This window comes from Antechinus flavipes, chromosome 2 (genome assembly GCF_016432865.1).
Source record: "Antechinus flavipes isolate AdamAnt ecotype Samford, QLD, Australia chromosome 2, AdamAnt_v2, whole genome shotgun sequence".
NCBI lineage: Eukaryota > Metazoa > Chordata > Mammalia > Dasyuromorphia > Dasyuridae > Antechinus > Antechinus flavipes.
The window spans coordinates 255325289-255339727 of NC_067399.1; the positions used below are offsets into that span (position 1 = coordinate 255325289).

The following is a 14439-nucleotide window of genomic DNA, read 5'->3' on the forward strand; positions in this document are numbered from 1 at the left end:
AGCAGTTCAGATGAGGTAGAGATCCATAATTAGAATAAATATTCCAGACAATAGAAGTTTAGCACAGTAGAAACAATACCAGTAGAACTGGTAGTCTAGAGAAGTGGGTTTTAGTCTTGGTTAACGCATGACTTGTGTGAACTTGATTCAGTTTAATTCCCTTTTCTGGTCTTCAGTTATCCCTCCCCAGTCTCAAACAAGAAGGTTATACTAACTGATTTCTAAGATCTATTTCAGATCTATCTTCTCTTGATTCTATAATTCCTGATTTTCTCATTCAATTCCCCTTCCTGTATTCATTCATTATCAGAATAGCAAATCTGGGCTTGGGTACAGAGAGTTAGTACCCTCTGGATGGAGGAAATATTTGTATTTCCTGGGTCACTTGAAAGAAATTTGGAGTTAATCAGCTAAGACTCATTAATGAAGAAACTAAGGCAAAGAATTATTTTCAGAGTTATGAGTAGAAATAGGGACCTTCTTTTCTAGCACCATTAAAAGGAGAAAAAATGTGCAAGTTATGGCATCATCACTCTAATGCCATTTTCTACTCCTAGACTTCCCTAATCACCTTTCTTCAAGGACTCATCTTTGGCTTGTGAAAGGATGGAAAAGCTCCTTGAAAGCAGGGCCTGTCCTATCTACTTTTATGTTGCCAATATTCAACAAATCTCTTAAAAGATGTTTGTTGAATAGATAAATGAATGAAGAATTGTTACAGGTCTTCCATTACCTGTACTTAACAGATACTTATTAGACAAAGTTAATTCCACTGATTGCCAAGAAGGATATCAATCATTTTCTAACTCTATCCTATTTTTCTCTTATTTTTCTCTCCCCAATTGTGCAAATTAAGAAAAAAATCCTGAAAAACAAAGCCTTCGATACATAATTGCTTAGATAGAAAAGTGAATCTCCACATTAGCCACAATCAGAAATCTGTATCTTTTTCTGCATGTTTAGTTCATCTCTGTCAGATTAGTGGGGTATTTCATTTCCATTATTTTAGATTCATAGTTTGTCATGATGTTGATCAGAGTTCTAGATTCTTAATTGTTTTTTCTCTGTAATTCAAACTCAATTCTTAAGGAGTATCTGTCCCTCAGAATCACATAAGTCTCAGAATTGGAAGGTCCTTTAGTCTAGTCTAATCCTGATCAAACCGACAAGAATTCCCCCAGCTCTGACACTTAGTATCTCTATCTTTGTTCAAGGCTCAAATGTTTCTTGAACATGGGTCTTCTATAAAGCTCCTAGATGTGAATGTTTGCTCTCTTCTAATTATCTCTTATCATGTTTATTTGTGTGCACATTTGTGTACACAAATAGAATTAAACTCCTTGAAAGCAGAGATATTTTTCCTTTTCATTACCAGGATCTACAGAGTACTTTGCAACTATTTATTTGTGGAAATGGATTAAATTGAATCTCCAACAAGTAGCTATCCAGTCTCCACTCATTTCCAACTCCTATAAGCTGCTGTTCTTTAGATTTCTTCATCATGTCTTCCAAAAATCTCATTTTCATCACTAAACTTCATCATCCTGCTGAATTGCATCATCTTTGATCCTCAAGCATCCTCAATACTCTCTGTTTCACTGATTGGAGAACAGAGCAAAGAAGATCCTCCCAAAACCTCTGTTTAAGATGACACCAGCCATCTCTCCATTTTTGTCCTAGCTAAAAACTAATACTCCTTTGGATTTTTTCATCACATCCCTTGCATGGGCACCCATCCCCTTCCTTTTCAGCTTTATTTTGATTATTGCCTTTCCCCATTAGAATTTAAGCTCTTTGAAGTCGGGGATTATCTTACTCTTTTATATTTGTATCCCCAGAACTTTTCGGAGTGCTTGCAAGTACACATAATAGGTATTTAATAACTGTTTATTGACTGACTACTTGAAGACCTCCAATAATGAAGAACTCACTACTTCTTTTTATTTTTTCTTTATTAAAGCTTTTTATTTTCAAAACATATGCCTGGATAATTTTTCAACAATGACCCTTGCAAGACCTTGTGGAACTCACTACTTCTTAAGAAATGTCATTCTACTTTTGCAAACTTAACCTCTTTGCAGCTTTTAGTTTTTCCCTCTGAAATAAAGCAAAATGAGTTGACAGCTTGGGGAAAAACGTTCATGTCCTGCAGAAAGTCTTCTTTTCTTTGGGAAAAACATTTCCAGTCATTTCCCCTCTTATGGAAATGATCTATAATCTTATCAACATCATAGCCCCCTTTCCCTCAGCAATTCTCTAATTTGTTACTGTTCTTCCTATAAAATATAGCACTCTGACCCTCCCCTTCATCCAAAAGAGCTTGCTCTACGCCTGTGAGAGGAAGAAATCTGACCTTATAGGACTGAAGGCAAAGATAATGTCAGCCCAAAACCCTGAGCCAGCTCCTAATGGATGACAGCAGAATGCCAAGACTATCTTTCAAGATTTCCCTTGGAAATGAATCCAGGGCAAAGGAGATGGTGAAGAAATAATTTCATTCTTTTCCCATTCTTGGAAGCAATTAGCCTATGGCAAAAATGGTTATTACAAAGAACACATTAGATATCAAACATAAGATGAGATTTCAATGGCCTTGGAATAGGAAAAGACTCAATCAAAAGAGGAGCACTAGACATTCTCTTGCTCCTTGTACCAGCTTCCAATTGAATCAGAGCAATAGATGAGTGAGCAGGAGCTGCCAGCCAGGAGCAGTAATGCCAAGGCAATCTGAAACTTTTTTTTTCTGCTTCCCAAAGGAACAACCTCAATAAAGTACAGGGGTCTGTTCAGTAGACTCAGCTGCTGCATACATCTGGCAAGTTGGATTGCATTATGTAAACAGGATTGTGGGACTTAAGTCCCTGAAATCTAGCCTCTTAACTTCTCTCATTCCTGGATTGCATAAGTGCTTCTGGTCTCTGTGTGGTGGATCTCAGTCACTCATCCCCATACCTCTTCTCCCAATATAGAGCAGAATGTCATATAACTTATAACATATATATGTTAGATATATAAGACATAACATTCTTGAGGTCAGTGATTATTCTTACTTTTCTAAAATTTTGAGAATAAACGATCCTCAACTAACAGTTAGATATGATCCTGAAAAACATGATTGCAGATGGAATTTTAGCAAATCAAATCCTATTTTACACCCAATAAGGGAATTAATTATTTGCAGCAGAAGTTATTAATTTTGTTTTTGTTTCATGAATCCCTCAGACAGTCTGGTAAAGCCTATGGGCCTCATTTCAAAATGATGGTTTGATCCCTATATTCATAATTGAAGGAAATATCAAATTTCAGGTCAAAGGTTAGTGAAGCAGATATAATATTTTCCTATCTAAGTTCACAGACTCATTGAAATCTTTCCATGGAATTCCTTGGTAGGACATGGACTACAGGTTTTTGATGTAAACTTTGATGTAAAAATCCAAGAATTTGCCTTTCCCCTGATCTTGGCCTTATTTCTTCATTTATCAGTCTGAGTTCTTTTGTATCAGGTTAACTTAAGAGTCATCCACAGGGTTGTACTTATAAAAATTATTCAGTAATTCATGCTGGTGATAATAATGAAATGATAGTAGTAGTATTGGTTTGGATTCCTTTCTGTCTGTCAAATGTGCTTGAATGGAAGAATTCCATGGAGACGACTCTTTGCTCAAAGTCAACAAATATTCCATTTTCCCTTCCTTTTGTGACACTACCCCCATCTGAGCCCAACTACCTTATCCACTTTCTCTTATGCCATAAATATTTACACTGTATTCTCTCCTCCTACCACTAGATAAGTCAGCCCCTCCCAAGATAAATTTTAGCTAATCTGATCAGCTCAAATGCTAATGGAAGAGTGCTTCAACCAAGGCAATATCTGAAGATAATGCTCTTGCCCTCCTGTTCTAATGATGGGACCATGTCAGGTCATTTAGGAGGGATATACGGTAAGGATGATTTTTGTGCCCCTTAACTTGCCAGGAAATGGGGCTGCTGAAAATTCTTGGCGTGTGTTCCATTCATATTCGTAGCAAGTCCCTGTTAGAAAAAAATAGGCCAGCTATGCCTGGAATCAGTGTGGATAAATTTTCCCATTAAGCATTTGAAGACTGACTTCCAGAGGTAGGAAGGACTCTGGATAATTTCCCTTTTTCCTATATGATTTCAATCTCATTGTCTATCCCAAGAAGGACATGACACAGGGAAATTGCAGATGCTTTATTTCATTCTCTTTAAGAATAGTTATCACTAGGGGGCAGCTAGGTGGCAGCGAGGTGGCGCAGTGGAGAGAGCACCAGCCCTGAAGTCAGGAGGACCTGGATTCAAATTTGATCTCAGACACTAAGCACTCCCTCACTATGTGACCCTCGGCACGTCACTTAACCCCAATTGCCTCAGGAAAAAAAAAAAATAGTTATCACTTGCTTCCTATGCAAGGGAGATTTGGATTAAAGTCCTCAGGAAGTTGGTTCACCTTAAAGTCATGATCTCTCAACACTTTCCCACCAAGTTCTTACGTATTTTTTTCTTCTCAGTCATATGTTCCTTTCCTTCCATAACTCTAAGATCACTATGTAATCACTATATAATCACCATATATAAATAAAAGGGAATAAGAATTATAAAAACATTTATCAGAAATTTAATAATACACATTCCATAATCCTCCAAACCACTCCAGTAACTCTTCCACTGTTGTCACTGTTTTGGTTACTGTTGTCATTTTTCAGTTGTGTCCAACTTTCAATGACACCATTTAGAGTTTTCTTTAGCAAAGATACTGGAGTGGTTTGTCATTTTCTTCTCCAGCTCATTTTATAGATGAGGAAACTGAGGCAAACAGGATTAATGATTTGCTCAGGGTCACACAGCTAGTAAATGTCTGAGGCCAGATTTGAACTCAGAAAGATGAGTCTCCCTGACTCCAGGTCCAGCATCATCTAGCTGCGCCTTCCACAGACACCATCCTATCATTCTCTCCTAGATCATCTATCGTGTCCCAATTACAAAATCCAATGTTTTATGCTTTTTTTTTTAAACAATCACTATCTTTGGACTTTTCCTTTTAGACACTTTTGTCTTTTATGATATACTTTCTCTCTTTGTCTGTTTCACTTTCATTTCTCTGTCTCTGTCTATCCTACCACATTCTGCCTTGTCTTAATTACCTCTTATACCTTTTATTAAATTATAAGTTCCTTGAAGGCAAGAATTGTGTAGTGCAGTTTTTATTCTTTTTATCCTTAGCATTCATTGAAAATAGGTCCTTTAATTTACTATGTGCTTAATAAATGTTTATTTGGTTATAACTTTAATCTATTCTGATCTCAATTTTCTTCTTGTCTCTTAAACTATTATTGCTACAGAAAAGTCATAGAAGCACACAATCTCAGTTGGAAGGGGCCTTAGAGATTATCTGGTATAACCCATAACCAAACAAGAATCCTTTCTTAGGTATCCCCATAAGTGGGCAGGTTAGGATTAACCTAATCTTAAACCCTCAGACAATAATGATTTCCATAAACTTCTTGCTATTTTCATGACAATTTTTTGTGCCCCAATAAGTTATAATAACACAACTGACTTATATGGAGCCAAGACCAAGGTCTCTATCCAACTCTCAAGAGACCATTTTAGATTTTTTTTCCCATGAAATGTGTCAAGAAAATTTTGGCTTACTTATTCAGAAAATGAGCATTTTTGTAGACTTTACTGAGTAACCAAGAAAAGTTATACCAATGGTGTTGACTTTACTCAAATAGTACCATGAAGAACAGTGCCAGAGGGTATGTCATTTATAAGTAGTTGAGATTTATTCTTGATGAAGTATGAAATCTTTGCTTCAGATCTTTCCTTTATTTGGTTAGCTTCTGTTACCTAATATACCAAATCCTCAATAGTTTCTATAAACGTGAAGCAATATTTAATTTATTATTCATAGAGAAAAGAATATCGTCCATCCTGAAGGATCTATAATTTGGGAAAGCCATTTTTTAGACAAACCTTTATTAAGACCTTACTGTAGATGGCATAGTGTAGCAGGTAAAATGTAGAACTTGGAGTAAACCTGGACTCAAATCCCTTCTTTGTAAGCTTGAGCAGGTCATTTAATGTCTATGTGCTTCAGGCAAAATCCTAGAACTTACTATAATACAGATCACAATCTGTTTCCTTATGTTGAGGAAATTACAGATTATATTTGCATGTATGAAGAACTATGCACAGCAGTGCTGGGGAAGATTAAAAAAGTAGATAATATGCCTTCTGCCTTTTTGGAGGCTGGGTTCCTTCAGGATGTAAAAGAAACAGACATAAGCTCTAGGCCAAGTAGAGGGATGATGGAGGGAAAGGGGTCCCTTAATTTGATAGTTTAGATATAGCATCTACATCACCTTTCAGGACCTCTTAGACCCAACAAGGACCAGATTTAAACAAGAAATAGGTGAAATCTCTAACATTTTTTTCTTCAGATTGAGGTTTGTTTTACACAATAGTCCCCCTTCATCTGACAGATAAGTCCTTGGAGTCACTTATATGCTAAGGGATAGAATCAAGGATTTATTGGACCTGGGACACCCGACTCACTTCAGCAGCTTCTTAGCAGAAGCTAAACATATTAAAATTTAGTCTATGCCACTGAACAGCCCTAAGTCATGTTGAAGCTTTTTTACTCTTCTTCACTTCACAGTTGACCCCATACTATATCCCAAAAGACCAGTAGAGAGTTTATTTACTGACAGAATGACTTAGATAAAGACATACAATCAAATCATCTTGTCACTATTCTCCAATGAGGTCTTCAATGTACATTGAGTTTCAGTGTCATGGGTTGAAGGCCATAATATATCTGTTCTATTTAAGGGTCATGTCTTTGCCCACAACTTGCAACAATATCTATTCATATACTGGGATATTGATGATGACCATCATGCTGAAGATGATCTTTAATAAGATTTTTTTCCATTAAAATGTCTTGCAAATAAAGATAAAAGCATCCACACTCCACATACTTTTTACTAGCCAAGGAGGTAAGATTAGTTGGGGGTATGAACGGAATCAGTACAAACCAAGATCTTCTCCTCCAGACAAATAGGCTAGTCACTGACTATTTCCAAGACTGCTTCAAAATGGATATGGAAAATGGGGATAACTTGGGAGATGATGTGATCTCTGAAGATTTTCAGAGCTCTCAATAATGAGTCATGCGCAGATATGTGATGAATAATTCATAGAGAGAGTTTCCATCTCACTCTCTCCCTCCAGGTAGATGAAAATTCCAAATGTATTCTAAATGTTTTCTCATTCTATTAGATCATTCCAGCCAGCCAGGGTGGGAGGAAGAGTCCCACGGTTCCTAATAAGCAGACAATGACAAACATCCACAGAAAGATCCTGTCTATGACCATGGCAACGTACTTCCAGTCTTCTTTCACCTAGAAATGGGACAGAACATTGAATTACTAACCATGCCCTCCAACATTCAGAAGCATTTCCTGTATAATTCTGCTTGTGCAGAGAGAAGTTATTTTAGGACTTAATGAGAGATGAAAGGGATATATAGGAAGCCATAGATATTCTTGATTCATGTTAACTCCGGATAACCACAAACCCATTATTGCAGGAGAATGTTCAGGCTGGGAGCCAGAGTAGCTTCTGCCTACCCTACACATATCACTAAATCCTGGGAACGTGCCCAGTACTTGAACAAGTGGGGAGTGGAAAAATATTGTGGGGTAGACCTTGAGTTGAAAGCCTTTGTACATAAAGCTTGGTCTAGAGTCTCTATTTAAGGGTTTTTTGTTTGTTCGTTTAAACCATCATTACTTAAAAGAGGAAATTTTTTTTTCTCTAATAGGATCCTTAACCTGTTTGTAATGAACTCTCTAGGATTTAAAGCATTTCAGAGCCAGGGGAAGTAAACAGAAGAGCCATGGCTGCTCAAGGTCATCTTGAGACAAATAATTTCACACTGTGTGTATCCTATCCTAAAGCCTATGCAAGCAAGTCAATCATGAATATGTTCAGTTTGTCAAGCTATAGGAAGTCCCACAAAGACACATGTATATGTGACTAATGAAGCATCTGGAACATATGTCATCAACTTCCATCCTTGACTTTCTGTTCAGTAGCAAAAGAATCTCTCTAAAAAAGTTTGGCAAAATTTTCCACAAAGCAGAAAAAAAGTCTAACAGATCATCTCACTCAATCCTTTCATTTTACAGGTGAGGAAATCTAGTTATAGAGAAGGGCTACTCATGTAATCGCTGCAAAATCACAGTATCTGGGGGGCCTCAGTCTTCTCATCTATAAAATAAGTGATTGAATGCGATGATCTTTAATGTCTTTTCCAGCTTAAATCTTTGATCATGGTAAGTTCAAGGTTGCACAGTTAGTTCCTGGAAGAATTGAGACTGGAAACCTAGTCTCCTGACTCCCAGTTCAAGATGTTCCACTGCACCATAAAGGCTCCCATTCTTTAATTTAATTCACTGAGATAAGAATAGGTCGAGAGATTTCTGATTAACAGAGATGTGTATATAAGCCTTAAAGGAATGGGAGTATGGGGAGATGTGATGGGTTCACATTTCTCAGCCAATTCTCTCTTTTCTGTTTGCCTCTTACCCTGACTGAGGGAGCATCTGGAAAGGAAGGAGAGAATGTGAATTTATTAAATGCCTTCTGTGTACCAGGCCTTATGCTAAGTATTTTGTAAATATTATCTCATTTGATCCTTACAACAAGGGGTAAGGTACCATTATGATCTACATTTTATAGTTGAGGAAACTAAGGCTGAAAGTATTAAAGTGATTTGCTCAAAGTCACACAGTTAGAGTCTGAGGCCATATTTGAATTCAGATCTTCCTGACTCAAGGCCCAGTGCTCTATCCACAGTGTCACTGAACTGCCTCCAAATCTGGGTTTTAAATGGCTACAGTTAATTCTTGAGATAGCATACAAGTAGCATATGAGACAAACTGAAAGCAGTTTTGGAGAGGGGGTAAAGATAATAATGAACCACTGCTCTGAAGTGATACTGCTTTGAATCTTAATGTGTCAAAAAGTTTCCTCGGTCTTCATTTCACCATTTAAAGTCCCACATCTTTCTGTCCCTAGGCATAGGAGAGAATAAGCTATTGCTCTGATAAGACACAGACAAATTTGCCTGCCGTTTCAATTCCAAAATTGCTATATTGGTATTTGGCTATAACAGGTATAGGTCCACTGAGTAGCAATAGATGGGGAGAAGAAGGGTTAGTAAACTTCCCATGATTTTATGGAAAGGTAACAGGATCTTGTTAGTCTGTGTCTAAAAACTTGTGTAAAGTTGAATGAATGTTGCTACATGGACTATGAATGGGCTACATATTAGCTGATACTCTTACATAGATTCTGAGAGTATATGTATCTATGTCTGTCTATTTTGTATATGTGAGAGAACCAAAAAAATTCACAGGGCTATTCAAAACTATCAGTCCTATTAGCTCTGATTTGACATAAATAGAGAAAACAAGTCCCTATCAGTTGGAGAAAAGAAACTGAATGCTTCATAAGTACCTTCTCCAGATTTATTGTTTTGCCATCTCTTCTTGGTAACTTTCCTTTTCTGTCATTAGTTTTTCTCTTTCAGAGTGCTGACATCTCAATTGGCTTTAGTCAGGAGTCCTCAAACTATGGTCCGCAGGCCAGATTCGGTAGCTGAGGACGTTTGTCCCCCTCACCCAGGGCTATGAAGTTTCTTTATTTAAAGGCCCACAAAACAAATTTTTTGTTTTTACTATAATCTGGCCCTCCAACAGCCTGAGAGTCAAGTGGCCCTCTATTTAAAAAGTTAGAGGACCCCTGCTTTAGATGGTCATGAGTGATTTTCCAAATTAAAGCAGGGCCCATTTCAGGGGGGGGGCAGCTAACCTATAAATGAACAAGTTTTCACCTATCTCTACCTGTGTGTTTACAAATCCAGAGATTGTATCGGAGATAGTGGTCTTAGCTACTTTCAAAATAGCCTATTCTAATGTTTAATCCCTGCTCCTATAAAAATATTTAAAATAAAAAACCCTTTAAAAATAGTGGGAAAAAGAGGGAAAAGTAAAATCAAACTTCAATTTGGGGGCTTTGTAAGTATATTGAGGTATGAGATAGTCCTTCAATAGACTTTTCTGCTCCGTTTTCTTATGTAATTGCTGGAATCCCAATGGTATTGAGCCAAATCGAAACAAATGTGTTTATTTAATCAGGGCCAGAGAAGCAACAAGGTAATTTATTAGTAAAGATGCTGTTTATTATCCCTCTATTCCCAGGGAAGGCCAAAAAAGCCTGGTTCCCCAGGGTATTATTTTTCCAATTTTCTTCTAATTGCCTTTTCCTTTTGTCCTCCCAACACCCTGTTTCTCTCCTGAAGATGAAACATAGGAACCGACCAAAGTGTTCCTGCAACTCATTTCTGAATGTTGATCTGTGTGAAGTCTGCTGTACTCCCCAGGGATTTGTAACTCATCACAGATGAAAAGCGGGTCACCTCAGCCTTGTGAAAGGGATCCAGAGATAAAGGGCTGTTTGGATAGCAGTGGCATAGTGAGCTAAAGAAGGAAAAAATGAGGGTTTTATGGGTGTTTTTTGTTTGTTTGTTTCCAGTTTCATTCCAGAGCACTTGTTCTGACAGAACTTTGTGTACTGATAAATGCCACATTTATCTCTTGGTTTTCATTAAGATTTTGATTAAACTACTAGAGAAATGTGTTGTCCCCTAAGGGGCACATTTTCTCAGATATGTGTAATGCCAAGAGATAGGAAATCTCTCTTCTGTTTCAAGAACTCACAGGGAAATATCTCTCATGATTACATAATGGCATCTTTGGGCTTCCACCCTTGACATTTATTGACATGAGACATATTCTGGGGATCCTCAAGGCAAACTTTGTTCCTGAGTCTTCCCTCCTCATTATTCTATACTTCATTATCCTGTAGTTGGATTGTCATAGGATTTACTTGTTCATTTCCCCACCCTTCACTTAAAGGGGTTGTTTTAGGATCAATTTTCAGCTAATGGTGGATAAAAGCTGCCAGTTGACTTACCATAATTCCCTAGCCTGACATTCAAAATCCTCTTCAGAATGCACTGTCTCCACCATCTTCCCTCAGTTCTTATTCCTTTCCAGTGTACAACCTCTATTCAAATCAAACTCTCCTCATTATCCTCTGGAAATGTCCTTTTTGTTTTTCTGTTCATGCCTTTGGGAATATTAATCTACTCTACTTCAAATGTGCCTCCCATATCCCGCCATCTATTTCAATCCTACCCATCCTTTAGAACCTAGCATATTTCCCCATCTAATTCATGAAGTTTTTTTTGTCAGCTCCAGCCCTCATTGATGTTTCTACTCTGCTGACTCACAAGGCCCTTATAGTCTGAATTAAACAATCAAACATCATTATATTATCTAAGTGTTTCATGTGTGACAAACCCTTTACCAAATTTCAACCTTTGATCATTCCTACCACCTGTCCTATTCAGATGCTACTGAATGAAACTGCATCAAGTAAAGAAACTGAGCTGATAGAGCTGATAGGATCTATTACCTATGTTATGTAATCTCAATTGGATCCTCACTACAGCAAGGCAATTGTTTTATATTTTTCTAACAGCTTCTTTATCCTTCTTACAGCTATCCCAAACTTTTCATTCTTCTTCAAGTCTCCTCCCATGATCTAAAGTGGAGACCTCAATTCATACTTTAAAAAAGCCATTCAATGATAATTCCTTTTTTTCTCATCTCATATCACTCATACACTTCACCCCTTCCCATGTGAAAAGGCATGTGTTCTCCTCAGCAAGTCAAAGCTCTTTTACATGCATCCTTAAATCCTTTCCCTTCCCATCTTCTCCAGGAGATTATCCCTCTCCTCATCATCCTAACTTAATAATCTTCAGTCTCTCCTTATCTACCAGTTCCTTCCCTAATGTCAAGAAATATTTTCATTTCTCCCTCCCCCCTTTACAAAATATTCACTTGATCCTAGTTATCTCATTAGTTATCCTATATCTTTCCTCTCCTTCATAGTTAAACCCTTGGAAAAAGCAATCTATATGTGGTGCATCTATTTCTTTTACTCTAACTTGATTCTAAACTCTTTACAATTTGGCTTCTGAGCTTATGATTTGATTGAAACTTCTCTTTCCAAAGTCACCAATGGTCTCTTAATTGACAGATGGAGTCTTTTATCAATTTTCATCCTTCTAAATCACTTGCCAGCCTTTGACAGTCATTTTCTTCTCCAAGATATTCTCTTTTCTTCAGAATTTTGTGACACTGATTTCTCTTAGTTTTCCTCATACTTATCTGAGCACTTTTCTAATCTAACTCTAATTCTTTCTCACCCTTCTTTCCTTATCTAAATCATACCACCAATTCTTGATGTTATCCTAGATGCTAAGCTGGCTGCTCTTCTGTTTTCATCCCATAGTATCTATCTCCTTTGGTGATCCAATCAGCTGCCAAGGGTGCAATTTTCATCTCTTTTCAGAAAATTCCCAGGTCTATATATCCAACTCTAACCTTTCTCCTAAGTCTTCCATCACCAACCGCTCTCTTGGACATCTTGAACTGGCTATACCAAATTCATCTCAAGTTCAACGTATCAAAACCAGAACTTATTATACCCCCACAACAAAGCCCTCTACTCTTCTAAACTTCCCTGTTACTGCCTAGAGTATCACCCTCTTAGGCTTGCAAACTCAGGATTATCGTCAATTCCTCTCTCAAATATACTCTACATACTCAATATGCTGCCAATTCTTGTTATTTCTATATTCACATGCTCTCTTCTCTTTGACACTGTCACTAACCATCGTCTTATGTTTAAACTACTGCTGATTCATCTTCCTCACTTTTTCCCACCTCAGTTCATCTCTCACTCAGTTACCAAAATAATTCTTTCTTGAGTGCAGGTCTAATGATGTCACCTCTCTATTCAGTAGTTCCCTGTTAACCTCCAGGAAGATCTATAAAATCCTCTGTTTGACTTTTAAAGCCTTATACAACTAGTCCCTTCTTACAAATATTTTATTCCCCTCCATGTACTCTCTGTTCCAAAGATACTGGCTTACTAACTGTTCCTCAAACAAAAGATTCGATCTTCTGAATCTATGAATTTTCCCTGACTAAAATCCTTTCTCCCTTCATCTCTTCCTTCAAGGAAGGAAGGGCTTCCTTCAAGTCCCAACTCAAATCTCAACTTGTGGAGGCATCCTGTCCTATCTTCCACCCACCTCTTCACTTATACTCTATATATCTTTGAAATACATAATCATTTGCATGTCTTCTCCCTAATTAAAATGTAAGCTCTTTAAGGGCAAAGGCTATGTTTCTGCCATTCTATGTATTCCCAGGATATAGCACAGTGCCTGACTACCTAGAGCATAATAGGTGTTTAATAAATATTTGTCATTGATTAACTCCAGCTGCTGCTTAAAATGCCTGTTCCTTCTCCTCCAATTCTATTCACCAGTTCCAGCTGTCAAGGGATAAGGTCTGGATCTTTGATCTCATTGGTATAAGGAATTTCTTTGTGAGCAAACTCTTGACACCAATATAGGTCAGTAGCTGCTCTTCAACTTATATTCTTAGAGTATTGTGTATTAGTCTAAGAAAATAAGTGACTTGCCTAGGCTCAAACAACCAGCATGTGTCAGAGACAGGATTGGAACCTGTCTTCCTGACTTCAAGATCATCTATGATACCAGCTGTGTCTGACAAATAGAAATGCATAACCCCACATAAAGATCCTTATGGACTGCATGTTGCCTTAGTTTTAAAATGTAATATTATCTATGTTTTATTATATTGTTTTTTATTTTGTCAAATATTTCCAGTTATATTTTAATTGGATTCAGGATGCAGTCAGGAGTGTTGGGGGACAAATGCAGCCCATGGACAGGTATTTGACACCTCTGTACTATGCTGTTCTCTTTCTCACAGCAACTTCTGTGTAAGTTTAATCAGGAATAGTCTGAATTAAACACTCAAACACATCATTTTTTCCTGGGCTTTCTCTGGGCTCTTCCATCTTCCAAATCTCCAAACATAAAGGGTTATTGCAAAGATTTTCATAAGAAGATAAATACCTTGCCTCAAGAGGATAATTTCACATACTGTTCTGCAGATACCCAAGGTCATCTGTATACCTAGTACCATGCTTAGGGCTGGCTCTGTAAGTATTCTAACTTAATTTGTTCCATCAGGTCTTTGGAATCAAAGGTTAAAATCCCAGTGGAAGGAACTATTTTTCCTGGTGTCCCCATCATCTGCCCTACTCTTGAAAATAGCACCATTGATGGGTCTTGAAATAATCCTTACAAATCAAATTCTATTTTTGTCCTTGACTCCAAGGGCCATAGGAAGTCTTGAATGGAAAGAAGACCAGAATCTCAATATTGTTTGGCTTTAG

General features: G+C 37.4%; 1 protein-coding gene across 2 annotated transcripts in view; it reads right to left on the reverse strand.

Annotated features, from left to right (window-relative positions):
• Positions 1 to 1934: 1934 nt before the first annotated feature.
• Positions 1935 to 14439, reverse strand: part of CHRNA4 (cholinergic receptor nicotinic alpha 4 subunit) — a 58240-nt gene continuing 45735 nt past the window's right edge. For both annotated transcript variants that reach the window (XM_051976751.1, XM_051976752.1), the window contains one exon: positions 1935 to 7427. In XM_051976751.1, the coding sequence (XP_051832711.1) occupies positions 7302 to 7427 (126 nt within the window). In that variant the 3' untranslated portion in view covers positions 1935 to 7301. The remainder of the gene's footprint in view (positions 7428 to 14439) is intronic.